Source organism: Bos grunniens, chromosome 24, assembly GCF_055505025.1.
Source record: "Bos grunniens cultivar Pamir isolate PY7600 chromosome 24, Bosgru_T2T1.0, whole genome shotgun sequence".
Lineage (NCBI taxonomy): Eukaryota > Metazoa > Chordata > Mammalia > Artiodactyla > Bovidae > Bos > Bos grunniens.
The window spans coordinates 39,235,932-39,249,436 of record NC_141188.1 but is presented as its reverse complement, the minus strand read 5'-3'; the positions used below and the strand labels follow the sequence as shown (position 1 = coordinate 39,249,436).

Sequence of the window (13,505 nt, the reverse complement as noted above, 5' to 3'; positions counted from 1 at the left end):
AACCCTGAATATTCATTGATGCTGAAGCTCCAATACTTTGGCCACCTGATGCGAAGAGCTGACTCACTGGGGAAGACTGAGGGCAGGAGGAGAAGGGGACGACAGAGGATGAGATGGTTGGATGGTATCACGGACTCGATGGACATGAGTTTGAGCAGATTCCAGGAGATAGTGAAGGACAGGGAAGGCTGGCGTACTGCAGTCCATGGGGTCACAGAGTCAGACAGGACTTAGGGACTGAACTGAAAGAGTAAAAGGAGTGGAAGGAGCTGAGGAGGAAAGGCAGCTGCCTGGGGCAAGGGCAGTGAATGTGTGGCACCTTCCACAGCCAACTACTTGTGCCCCTGGGTAAAGCCCAGCAGAGAGGGTGGAGGAAGTTCAGAAGATAATCCACAGGACTCATTGCTTCCAGCTGATAGAGGTGGGCCATTCACAGTCTAACTCTATGTCAAAAGTCAGCCAGTCACAGCTGGACTTGGCCAGCACTCAACAAGGCCAAAGAGAAACGGGTATCAGTGACAGGAGGTTGTGTCACAACATCCAAGGTCACAGACTGGCTTTGCTGAGTATTCATTTTTCTTTCTATCCTGGTGACCTTGCTTTCCTGATTATTAGTCCCTTTTTCTTCTTCTCCAGGAAGTCCCTTCTCATCCCTGTTCTTTCCTTCAGGTAACAAGTATTTACCACCATTCCACTATGTCCCACGCATGATCCAAGTACTGCAGTCGTCATGAACACAACGGACAACAATGCCTGACCTTGTGATCCTTACATCCTTAACTAATTACTCTGTCTCAGTCTGGAAGGGGAAAAAAATTCAGCTAACAGAGAATATGGGCAAGTGTTGCTGAGAAGTGACATCTAACAAGAAAGGAAAGCTGGGTGATGAGCTTAATAGAAAAATGTCCTCCACCCCTGACACCATCCTCACCCCAGGCTTCCCAGGCTTCTTGTCTTCCAAGACTCAGTCTGCTGGAGCCTGAGGAAATGGGGGACCAGCTGCCCAAACAGGAAACTTTATTTCATTCTGTAACCCTGACCTTGAGCCCCAAACCTTCCCCTCCTGTCAGCAGTCCATTCAACCCAGGAAGACTTGCTGACCTGGCAGGTACAAATTTTGAAAACTACACAAAATGTTACAGACATTAAAATAGGAAAAAAAAAAAAATCCCTAGGCCCTAGAGGAAGTGGTATATCTGATTCGGTGGTTAAAAATCGCTTCATAAAGTCATGGAACAAATGGAAGTTTAATCCTAACAGATGACACTGCCGGGGCAGTCACTTGTGTGCGTGGATGACTCAGTAGCACCTGTTGGAGAGGGTGGGAAAATGAGCCGTGAAATCCTGAAGGCATTCCCTGCTAGAAGCAACGGCCCCACCTGGCAAATTAGTAAACCGGGCGTTCTCAACATCCTGCCTGGAACCTTTGTGCCCAGTTCTATGAAGGCGGTGACTCACCTGAGTTACCGGTCAAATGATTCTTACTCAGAGCCCTCTGTTTTTAACCGTTAATATTAAATGATCAAGGCAACCTCTAGCCAAATGTCCATCTACTTTCAAGATGTTCCTTTGAAATGATTGATTTTGGGCAACAACTGGTTTTACAAAGGGCAACCCTCAATTTCTCTAGTGTTTAACAGGTTGCCAAGCTTCATTAAAGGTCCACATTAGAGGCTTTGGACCTCAGTCCCTGGACCTGGGCCTTCTAAAATGACTTTCCTCCAAACCTCATTTAACTTCCTTTAATTTACTTAATTAATGGAATTTTCTGAAGGGAACAGTTACTTTGATCTGAACCTCTTTCTTAGTTTCCCGTTAACATTTCCAGAGCAAGACAGGAGTGGGGTGAGGGGCGGGAGCTCCCAGGAGCTCACAACTGCAGTTCTCCAAATCAGAGACCTTGGAGGAGCCTGAGAGGAAGAAGGCTGGTTGAAAATACTGCCCTTGGCATTTTCGTGGGTGTTTGCCCCACACACAGATAAAAGGGGTGGGGGTGGGGGGACGACGGTGTGCTGCAAAGCAAGTTCTCTGGAAGCTGGGCCTGCAGCTTGGAAATCTTCAGTCATCCTTGCAAATCAACCAACCGGAAACCAGCGATGGGAATTAGAAATGCTTCTACCTGGAAAGTCTCCTGCAAACTAACGACAAATTCAGACACAAATGGAAAATGCAAGTCCCACCCAGCAGGAATCCTCAGTTTCCCAGCTATTCATCCTCACAGCCATCCCCCTAACCAAAAGGCCACAGCAGTTTTAGCTTTGCACCTTGCCAAGGAAGCAAACACTGCTGCCCTAGGTGCTGGTTAGGGGGGAAAAAAACCCAGCAACCTCAACCCGCAGGTCTTACCTTTCAGTAAGGGGAAAAAATTTTGTTGAGGTGGTAAGTTAAAAAGCAAGACATTCTGAGTGGTGACTTCCACTCTGCGTTTTTTGAGCAGACCAACGCAGCCCCTGTTGTTTAGCCTAGTAGGCGCTGGGCTACTCTTTTGGGGACCCCATGGGCTGCATGCAGCTCGCCAGGCTCTTCTGTCCATGGGATTTTCCAGGCAGGAATACTGGAATGGGTTTGCCACATCTTTCGCCAGGGGATCTTCCCGATCCAGGGATCGAGCCCGCGTCTCCCTGCATTGGCAGACGGATTCTTTTACCACTGAGCCACCAGGGAAGCCAGTCCCCTGTCCCAGCGTGGCTTACCTGGGAGCCCAGCCTCGGAGTTCAAGGTACATCAACGATCCGAGCTTTGGTTACCAGGGGGCGCGCGCGAGCGGAGCTGCCCGGAGCGATACTTCTGTTTTCTCAGACTTTGAGTTGAGAGGCGGGGGAAGGGCAAGGGGCGGAGGGAAGGGTGGGGGTGGCGAGGGAGATGCAGCTGGCTTTCAGAAAAATCCCTTTGTTCTCTGTAATCTTGCCGCTTGCCAGTTTAGAAGGCCAAGGTTGCCACGTTACCTGTTGCCAGGGTCCTGCGAGTGCCTGGAGAAAATGTGGGCGACAGAGGTAGCGCGCACAATCCTCGGGCTCGGTGGCTCTGCAGCCCTTTGCCCCGGCTGGGCGCTGACATTTGGAAAGCAGCTGCTGCGATCGCCGAGCAGTTTGGTTGTAGTTGTAACAGAGGAGTGGCTGCGTCTTACATCATTTCCAGGCATGAAGTGCCTGGGGCTTTTTTTTTTTTAATGACTAATTTTCGGATCCCTGCCTCCTTGGAGTTTGGGACAGAACATGTACTGTGCACGACAGCCTCACCTCAGGAAGCCCAAGGTTTGTAGCAACTTGTTAAAACAACTTGGGTGCCTCTTAAAAAAAAAAAAAAAAGCTTTGACTCTGAAACAAACCTTTTCATTTTTCCTTCTGAAAACAATGTTGCGTTTGATTAGCCGCGGAGGCTCGCTGGAAGTCGGCTTTCCCCGGTGAAGCCCGGCTGCTATCGGATGAATAGATCTCGAAGCCAGACAAGCCGGGGCTTGGGGCATTTGTCTGGCATTAGGAAGTGTCTGGAACACTGGTAACTACCAACTGGCCAGTCCTATGACTACAAGAGTTATGACACCGCCCCTCCCTCTGTCCACATCCCTCTCCGCCCCCCTCCACCGCACACAAGCCTGCTTCTCTCTACTTAACAAGGAGGAAAAGTTTAACTCTTTTCTGTGGTTTACGTGGAGGGTGGCTCTGGTGGAAATCGGTCTCCTGGCCACAGCCCTTGAGCCAAAACTAACCAGGAAAGAGGCCAGCAGAAGCCCTGCCCCCACCCCACCCCCACCGCCCCCACCCCCCGCCCCGCAGGAGCCCTGCGCCCCGTCCCCAGTCGCCCGAAGCCCTCTGATCGCCGTCTCCTCACCGTGGGGCCGGCAGGTCGCAGACCGCTGACCACCACACTCTGGGTGGCCTGGAAACGTTAAGCTGTAAATATTTTGCAACAAGGGAGCGATTTTTCCGTGTATATTTTGGTTTTGTGCAGTTTCTCTTCTTTTGCAGCGTTTTAAGGTCGCAGCTGGGCACCCCTTGCTGACCACTCCAAATGTAGTCATCCTCCAGACCTTAGACCCAGACAACTGAGTTAGAAGCAGTTTCCTGGAGGTCCTCTTGGAGAGCATTGTCCTCTACTGGACATGGTGTTTCAGGGAAGGTTTACTAGGCGGATGAACACAGGTGGTTTGGCTGAACAAGAAGAGATGGGATTTGAAGCCCTGTCGGACACGACTGAGTGACTTCCCTTTCACTTTTCACTTTCATGCATTGGAGAAGGAAATGGCAACCCACTCCAGTGTTCTTGCCTGGAGAATTCCAGGGACAGGGAAGCCTGGTGGGCTGCCGTCTATGGGGTCTCACAGAGTCGGACACGACTGAAGCGACAGCAGCAGCAGCAGCAGAGCATCTGAGAGTGGCATGATTCAGTGAAGTTAGTTACCTGCCCTGAGCCTCAGTCTTACTATCAAACAAATGGGTTTAGTGAGATCCATATTCCTGGGTCATGAGACCATGTCTATTGAATTCTTTTTTAATGGCAATGAAGAAATACCATTTAGGTCCCTTTATATATTTTTAAATATTTATTTGGCTGCTCTGGGTCTTTGTTGCTGCAGGAGGCATCTTTGCCCTTCGTTGTCTCATGGGATCTTTGGTTGTGGCATGTGAATGCTTAGTTTCGACATGTAGGATCTAGTTCCCTGATGAAGAATCGAACCCCGGGCCTCCTGCATTGGGAGCACAAAGTCTTAACCACTGGACTACCAGGGGAAAAGTGTGAAAGTCAGTTCTTCACATCAGATGGCCAAATTATTGGAGTTTCAGCTTCAGCATGAGTCTTTCCAATGAATATTCAGGACTGATTTCCTTTAGGATTGACTAGTTGGATCTCTTTGCAGTCCAAGGGACTCTCGAGTCTTCTCCCACACCACAGTTCAAAAGCATCAACTCTTCGGCACTCAGCTTTCTTTATAGTCCAACTCTCACATCCATACATGACTACTGGAAAACCATAGCTTTGACTAGACAGACCTTTGTTGGCAAAATAATGTCTCTGCTTTTGAATATGCTATCTAGGTTGGTCATAACTTTCCTTCCAAGGAGCAAGTGTCCTTTAATTTCATGGCTGCAGTCACCATATGCAGTGATTTTGGAGCCCCCCAAAATAAAGTCTGTCACTGTTCCCATTGTTTCCCCACCTATTTGCCATGAAGTGATGGGACCAGATGCCATGATCTTAGTTTTCTGAGTGTTGAGCCAACTTTTTCACTCTCCTCTTTGACTTTCATCAAGAGGCTCTTTAGTTCTTCTTCACTTTCTGCCGTAAGTGTAGTGTCATCTGCATATCTGAGGTTATTGATATTTCTCCCGGCAATCTTGATTCCAGCTTGTACTTCATCCAGCTTAGCATTTCTCATGATGTACTCTGCACATAAGTTAAATAAGCAGGGTGACAATATACAGCCTTGATGTACTCCTTTTTCCCAATCTGGAACCAGTCTGTTATTCCACGTCCAGTTCTAACTGTCTCTTCTTGACCTGCATACAGATTTCTCAGGAGGCAGGTCAGGTGGTCAGCCTCCAGAATCATTGACATGATTCCTGTTGACATGGAAGAGGAGATGATAATGGTCACTAGGTGGCGCCAAGTTGCATTTGGCCCTGTGGGGAGTGTAGCCAACCCCATCATCACTCTAGGAATAATGAGACACTCCCCACCCCCCAAATCACAGGTATCACATCCGGCAGGATTTTTACATAAATCAAAGCAAATGATATGATACTGTATTTGGCTGTGTTATCCTGTTTTGATTATTCATGCTGAAAGGAAACTGGGGATAGCTGACAAGCAATCAAAAGATTATTCAGAATATCAGACATCTGATGTTGGAAGGTGGCATTTCATTTTGTTGGTGTATCAGTGGGCAGAATGTGTGGAGAACTGATTTTGACAAAATAATGAGTTCACACTATAAAAGTCCCAAGATGATCTAGTTTCTTAGATCAGATGGTGACTCGGGCGGTAAAGAGTCCACCTGCAATGCAGGAGACACCAGTTTGATCCCCGGGTCTGAAAGATCCCCTGGAGAAGGAAATGGCAACCCACCCCAGTATTCTTGCCTGGAGAATCCCTTGGACAGAGGAACCTGGCAAGTTAATAGTCCATGGAGTCACAGAGTCAGACACGTCTGCGTGACTAACACACACTAATGTGTGTTAGTGTGTGTTAGTAACTAACACACACCAATGATGGTTACTCCCTGTCCCGCCCTCTCTGGTCTGCAGATGAGTAAGTGACACTGAGTGCTGTCCCCTCCAAACTTCCTGGGAATCGGTAGCTCCCTTGTGGTTACAGTGCAGGAAAATCAGTCGAGTGAGGGGAGCCATCAACCATGCACCTGTGTGCATCCCTTGGCTTCCCTGTGCTCGTGGGGAACCTGAGCCCAGCCTAGTCCTGTTCCAGCTCTGCCTCCACTGGCCACAGTGAGCCTCTGCTGGCCCTGTTATCTCTCAGGTACCTTAGCTAAAAACTGTGGAGGATGGAGTGCAGACTGCTGAGCTGTGTTCAAATGTAAAGATGTGTGATTCACGCAGAGCTCGGATGGAAGGTTTTCCTGGGGGAGCCTCTGCCAGCCCCAGGTAACTAATCTGCGGCTACATGTCTATTATTCTCATTGCCTCCGCTTTCAGAGCACACGATACCAAAATGTGACATGTGTGCTTTCCTCTTCCTTCAACTCTCAGACGACCCCTAGGAAGTAGTCAAGTATCTCTGTCCCTGTCTTTTATGGGTTAGGAAATTACGCCAAATCGCAGGGCAGCAGAACAGCAGGACAGAGAAAATCAATCTTCCTGTTCACTGTTCATCACAGGACACTTTTTTTTTAGTGATCTCAAGAGACACCCTGAATACTGAAGCAAGTATTTCATTCAACTAGATGGCCCAAGTGGCAGCTAGAACCATGGGTAACTAGCTGGCATTTGGTGTTAGTGTTAACAACAGTCCCAAAGGGAAAGGCTGGGGTGGGGTTGGGAATGAGTTGGGGGAGAAAGTGATGGGAACACAATAGTCTGAACCACTTTTTAAGGGGTCTGTGGAAAGCTGGTTAAGGACTCGTTCTTTACTGAGGGGCTAGTTCCCACTTTGAAACTTCCTTCATTTCTGTGTTTTCCTCCATCGTGCTCCATACATGCAAAGCTGAGAATAGTGTATCCAGCTTCCTCAAGACCCAGGGGTCATCCTCAGATGCTTGCAGGGTGGCTGGTGGCTGCACAGACTCAGGCACCCGGTCTAATCACATCTCCTGAAGGACAGCACTTCAGGGAGCCGGCTCCTAATGGGCTGCCTGAGGGCTGGTCTCCCACTAAGTGAAAGTGAAATTTAAGTCACTCAGTCAAGTCCGACTCTTTGCGACCCCATGGACTGCAGCTTACTAGGCTCCTCCGTCCATGGAATTTTCCAGGCAAGAGTACTAGAGTGGGTTGCCATTTCCTTCTCCAGGGAATCTTCCTGACCCAGGGATCGATCCCGGGTCTCCCACATCGCAGGCAGACACTTTACCATCCGAGCCACCAGGGAAGTCCGATCTCCTACTAGCGGGTGCATTTTTACAATATTTTACATATTTTATAATAGGAGATGCACGTGCAGTGTCCTCCCTCTCAGAAACAACACCACAACTCAGAACACAAGTTTATATAGTGAGCATATACCCAAAAAAGGGAAGGAAGGAAAGGAGGAGGGGGGGAGGGAAGAGAAAGGAAAAGAAAGGCAGGAAGAAAGGGAGGAGGATCTGAGTGCAGGTGAACACCATTTGCAGGAGGTTATGCCAGTGTGCTGGAGAGGGCAATGGCAACCCACTCCAGCGTTCTTGCCTGGAGAATCCCAGGGACGGGGGAGCCTGGTGGGCTGCCGTCTATGGGGTCTCACAGAGTTGGACATGACTGAAGCGACTTAGCAGCAGCAGCAGCAGCAGCATGACATTGTGCTCAGCTCACCCCCTCCCCAGCCCCCTCTCCTTCCCCCTCCAAAGCCCCCTCCACCAGCACTTTGCCCTGTTCTCAGGGTTAGAACACACAGGCTCACAACCTCTTTGCTTCTTTTTTCCAATGTTCTTTTTTTTTTTTTTCCAATGTTCTTTATGAACCATCAGAATCTTCTCCATGAGTTACTTTGTTCAGTGTTAGCTGGGGTTAATATTTTCCCAAGAAGGCAGACTGCCCCTGGCCTCATCTGTGTTACTCATTATTTCTCAGGGTTCCCTGTTGCCTGGGAAGATTTCTACAGATGGCCAGTCCTGTCTGTTTTATGTCGGTTCATATTAATCTCCGTTTCAGAAACTTCCACCTCAGAGATCCGGTGTTTTTCATCTCTTTCTCCTGCAGTCTTGGCGGGGGGTGTCACCTTAGAGGAGGCCCACATCTGCCCCCTAAGCAGGGACCTTAGTCTATTAACAGACCTGCTTTCACGTTCAATGTCTTGATGTGTTTCATGGGCCCTAATATCCAACGGGTGTCAGTTACAGTATCAGCAGTTAAAACCCATGCAGAAATCAGTGTCTTTGTTTTCGCTGTCTTCCAGTGTCATCTTGCATTACAACATATAAGAAGACACCACCTCCAGTCCCACCCAGAACTACCACGAAACCTTTCATTTCTATCACAGCCCAGAGTAGCACAGAGTCGGCCCAGGATGCCTACATGGACGGACAGGGCCAGCGAGGGGATATTATCAGCCAGTCTGGACTGAGCAACTCCACGGAGAGCCTGGACAGTATGAAGGCTCTGACAGCCGCCATCGAAGCCGCCAATGCCCAGATCCACGGGCCTGCGAGTCAACACATGGGCAACAACGCCACCACTGTCACCACCACCGCCGCCATGGCCACCGTCACTGCAGAGGACAGGAAGAAGGACCACTTCAAGAAAAACCGATGCCTGTCCATTGGGATCCAGGTAACTGCCTCCCTTTAAAAAAAAAAAAATAATACTTAATTAGTTATATCTTGGGGAGCTTCCCTGATGGCTCAGCTGGTAAAGAATCTGCCTGCAATGCGGGAGACTTGGGTTCAACCCCTGGGTTGGGAAGATCCCCTGGAGAAGGCAACAGCTACCCACTCCAGTATTCTGGCCTGGAGAACTCCATGGACTGTATAGTCCATGGGGTTGCAAAGAGTCAGGCATGACTGAGCAAGTTATTTTTGGCTGCTCTGGTCTTCGTTGCTGCGCACAGGCTTTCTCTGGTTGCAGTGAGCAGGGACTACTCTCCCTTTGCCGTGTCAGGGCTTCTCGTTGCCGTAGCTTCTCTTGTTGGGAAGCACGGGCTCAGTACTTGTGGTGTAGGGGCTTGGTTGCTCCATAGCATGTGGAATCTTCCCGGACCAGGGATCCAACCCATGTTCCCTGCATTGGCAGGCGGATTCTTAACCACTGGACCACAAGCGAAGTCCCAACAACTTCACTTTCTGTCCTTTGAAATAGGAACCCAAAATCAAGAAATGTAAACTTTTGTTTTCCCAGATTTGCTCTCTTGCCATTTTGGATGATATAGCTATTGTAGAACCAGACTCTCAAATTATTGGCTCTGGACTCCCCTAAGTTAAATGTAATTTTAGGGAGTTCCCTGGTGGTCCAGTGGTTAGGACTCCATGATTTCACTGCCACGGGTGCAGGTTCAAACCTTGGTCAGAGAACTAAGATTTTGTAAGCCATGTGGCCAAAAAAAAAAAAAGTGATCAAAAGAATTATGAAAGTGTTTTGTCTATAGACATTATTAGCAATTTTTTTCCCAAAAATATTCCATTTTTTAAAAATTGAAGAATAGTTGATTAGCTGCTTTTATTTTTGTTCTTCAAATTGAATGTTGTAAGACAAGGGGACGATAATTAAACAAACATGGACGCAATATCAAACATGAAGTGCCCTCAATTCCTGATGCACATTCGGAGTCTCAAAAAAAGAGCGGGCATCCAAGAAAAACCTGGGTTGCTGGGTGGTGTTACGGTGTGTTTGATGCTCCTGAGTAACCACATGAGAACAAAAATGGGAATTACTTCACACAGATGTGGGAGTGCTGACCAGTGAAACCAACAGGGACGGAGAGCGTGGAAAGCAATAACTCACATCACAGCATCGTGAGGGAAGAATGTGTGCCAGGGTCAGTGTGATTGTGGGTTGCTTAATCATGCATGTCATTAAAAAGGCGGAGACTCTGGCAGACTTCTCAGCTCACGTCAGTGTTTTCTGCTGCCAGGTGATAAGATCAGACTGATCCTTGGGCTGATCAGTTCAGCTTGGCTTACCCTGCTGGAAGGTTCCTTCCATCCACGTAGAAGAGGCATTCTTTCCCCCCCCCCTTTTTTTTGTGCTGTACCATTATGCAGGTGCCCTTTGAATAATAACTTCCTGACATGGTGGCCAATAAATCTGTCCACGCTGAACCAACTCTAAGGCACATCTGAGAGCAGGCATGGGGTACGTTTTCACAGCGATGATGGATGTTCGCCATCCACTCTGCAGCATCCACTTTGAAAGGGCAATTAGACTTTCTCTGGTAGCAACAAGTCAAATGCTTTTATGTAACCTACAGGTTACCATGGCACGAGTTGTCAAGTTTCCTAAAAGAACTTGTAGCACTGGTGGCTTGGGACCAGATGACCTAGCAGGAGGCCAGGGTCTGGAGCCAGCCTCCACCCACCCTCACCCCAACGACATTCCAGGAGCTGATTCCCTCCCATCGCCCAGAGGATTTTGAGGAGTGGGGAAGAGCAGAGGTCCCTCCTCTGTGTTGTCCCAGGCAAATTATTTCATCTTACGGAGTCTGTTTTCTAATATAGCCCACCTAGGGTTATTTGGAGGACTGAGTTTACAGAATGCAGCTTTTTGTGAGGGTTTCAGTTAGGGATGATGAAATAAGATTCTAGGGATGGATAATGCTGCTGGTGGTGCAACAATGTGGATGTACTTAATGCCACTGGAAATGGACACTTAAAACAGGTTAATATGGAGAATTTTATATTCTGTCCATTTTGCTGTTCATTTAGTTGCTAAGTCGTGTCCAACTCTTTGCAACCCCATGGACTATAGCCAGCCAGGCTCCTCTGTCCATGGGATTTCTCAGGCCAGAATAGTAGACTGGGTTGCCATTTCCTTCTCCAGGGGAGAAGGAATAGCCAGTCTGTTTTCCTTTCTGGAGAAAATTAATATTACCAATATTTGCATCTCCCTGCAGGGTTATTTTGCACACGTGCTTAGTCGCTCAGACATGTCTGACTCTTTGTGACCTTGTGGACTATAGTCCACCAGACTCCTCTGTCCATGGGGATTCTCCAGGAAAGAATACTGGAGTGGGTTGCCATGCCCTCCTCCAGGGAATCCTCCCAACCCAGGGATTGAACCCACGTCTCAGGCATTGCAGGCGGATTCTTTACTGTCTGAGCCATCAGGGAAGCCCAAGAACACTGAAGTGGGTAGCCTATCCCTTCTCCAGGTGATCTTCCTGACCCAGGAATCGAACTGGGGCCTCTTGCATCACAGGCAGATTCTTCACCAGCTGAGCTACTAGGGAAGCCCTATTTTGCACATAGTCAACCACATGTTTTATTTATACCCTTTTTTTTTAACCCAAATATTAGCAGCATATACCTCTCACTAGTCTATATCTTGCCTTTTTTTTTCACTTAACAATATAATTTAAAGGTAATTATTTATCAGTCTTATTGTTCATTTTGTTTAAAAGCTTCTATCTTTATCACCTCCTAGGTCCGCTGGTTAGTTCAGTAACTCTCCAAATTATAAAGCATTCATGCACTATATGACATCCAACTTGTATTATTATCATTATTAGCCAGTAAGATGGAACTATTCTGAAATTCACAAAAAATATTGAGAACAAAGACTTTGTTTCAGAGACTGCACTGCTTCTTGAATATCTGGATATTTTAGTGAGCCAAAGAATTGTTCTTGCTCTTCTTCGAATCTTTGTTCACAGCTACAGAAATTATATGAGAGGACTGCATGCTTTACGTGGTGGTCTCATCCAGCCCCTACAGCAGCCTTCTGGTATAGGTGGTGTGATCACCTCTACCCCAGAAATGAGAACCCAAGGTCACACATCTTGTGTTGACAGAGCCTAGATTGTACCTTCACATTTATTTTTATTTTTAGTTTATTTTTTTTATCTTCTGGCTATGCCACATGGCACGTGGGATCTTAGTTCCCTGACCAGGGATCAAACCCATGCCCCTACATTGGCAGCTTGAAGTCTTAACCACTGGAGCATCAGGAAGATCCCTCACCTTCACATTTAGTGTGACCACGTGATGCAGCTTCTTTGATGAAGAATAATAATAGAAGGCAAAAGGAAAAGAGGGTGCCAGAGGATGAGATGATTAGATAGCATCACTGACTCAATGGACACGAACAAAGTCCAGAAGATAGTGGAATACAGGGAAGCCTGGTGTGCTGCAGTCCATGGGGTTACAAAGAATCGGACATGACTTAGCGATGGAACAAGTAAACTACAATTTAGGCTACAAAATAGTCACCAAATTTCATTACACTGCAATCCAACTTAAATCTGAATCCCTCAAATACGTGAGATTATTACTAAGTCCTCAGACTCTTTCTCCTAGTTTACCTTTTTAGGGTCAGAATTCTCAAATCTTTTCCAACATTTTAAATTTAATCTATATCTAATAGTTAACATTATAATCATTTACTTCACAACCTGTGTGAACCTAGGCCAATCACTTAATAGTTTCCTCATGTGGAAAATAAGAATAATAATAGTTGCTGTTGCACTGGTACTTTATAGGTTATAATAGAAACTGATGGGTACAATATATGTAAAGTTCAAGCATAGTGCCTGGCATACTAAGGGCTCAATACATATTGGGCTTAGTTGTTATTATTAGTATTATCCTCCTTTAAGTGTTAGTCACTCAGTTGTGTCTGACTCTTTGCCACCCTATGGACTGTAGCCTTCCAGGCTCCTCTGTCCATATTTCCCAAGCAAGAATACTGGACTGGGTTGCCATTTCCTCCTCCAGGGGATCTTCCCAACCCAGGGATCAACCCCATGTCTCCTGCATTGCAGGCAGATTCTTTACCATCTGAGCCACCAGGGGATGAGCAAAAAAGTAACAGTGATAATAACTTGAAGTGAAGTGAAAGTCACATGGTGGGGTCTGACCCTTTATGACCCCATGGACTATACAGTTCTCCAGGCCAGAATCCTGGAATAGGTATCTGTTCCCTTCTCCAGGGGATCTTCCCAAACCAGGGATTAAACCCAGGTTTCTCAAATTTCAGGAGGATTCTTTACCAGCTGAGCCACCAGGGAAGCCCATCCTCCTTTAAGATGATGATTATCCAAACAATGCTAAAATTGTACCATCTGCCATGGGCGTTCTTAGTTTTTTTTCAGGAAAGAGATTTAATTAATCCTGCAACATATTTCAAAATTTTAAGTGTCTCTTCAAAAGTTTAAATAGATTACCCCACACACTATATGAGAGAGGTGACATTTGTCAATATTTGGATCTA

General features: G+C 47.1%; 2 protein-coding genes across 25 annotated transcripts in view; one reads left to right on the top strand and one right to left on the bottom strand.

Annotated features, from left to right (window-relative positions):
* DLGAP1 (DLG associated protein 1) overlaps window positions 1-13,505 on the top strand; it is a 793,561-nt gene that overhangs the window by 728,953 nt on the left and 51,103 nt on the right. For all 13 annotated transcript variants that reach the window (XM_086373120.1, XM_086373122.1, XM_086373121.1 and 10 more), the window contains one exon: window positions 8,542-8,915. In XM_086373120.1, coding sequence (XP_086229246.1) covers window positions 8,542-8,915 — 374 coding nt within the window. The remainder of the gene's footprint in view (window positions 1-8,541; window positions 8,916-13,505) is intronic.
* LOC147346102 (uncharacterized) overlaps window positions 1-13,505 on the bottom strand; it is a 55,712-nt gene that overhangs the window by 15,318 nt on the left and 26,889 nt on the right. For 2 of the 12 annotated variants that reach the window (XR_015153929.1, XR_015153927.1), the window contains 4 exons: window positions 8,050-8,927; window positions 3,832-5,561; window positions 2,694-2,969; window positions 1,001-2,621 (listed from right to left, as the gene is read on the bottom strand). Coding sequence is in view for 1 of the 12 variants with exons in the window: in XM_086373134.1 (XP_086229260.1) it covers window positions 2,946-3,057 (112 nt within the window). In the remaining 11 variants the exon portion in view is untranslated. The other 10 variants (XR_015153923.1, XR_015153924.1, XR_015153932.1 and 7 more) reach the window with 9 other exon arrangements.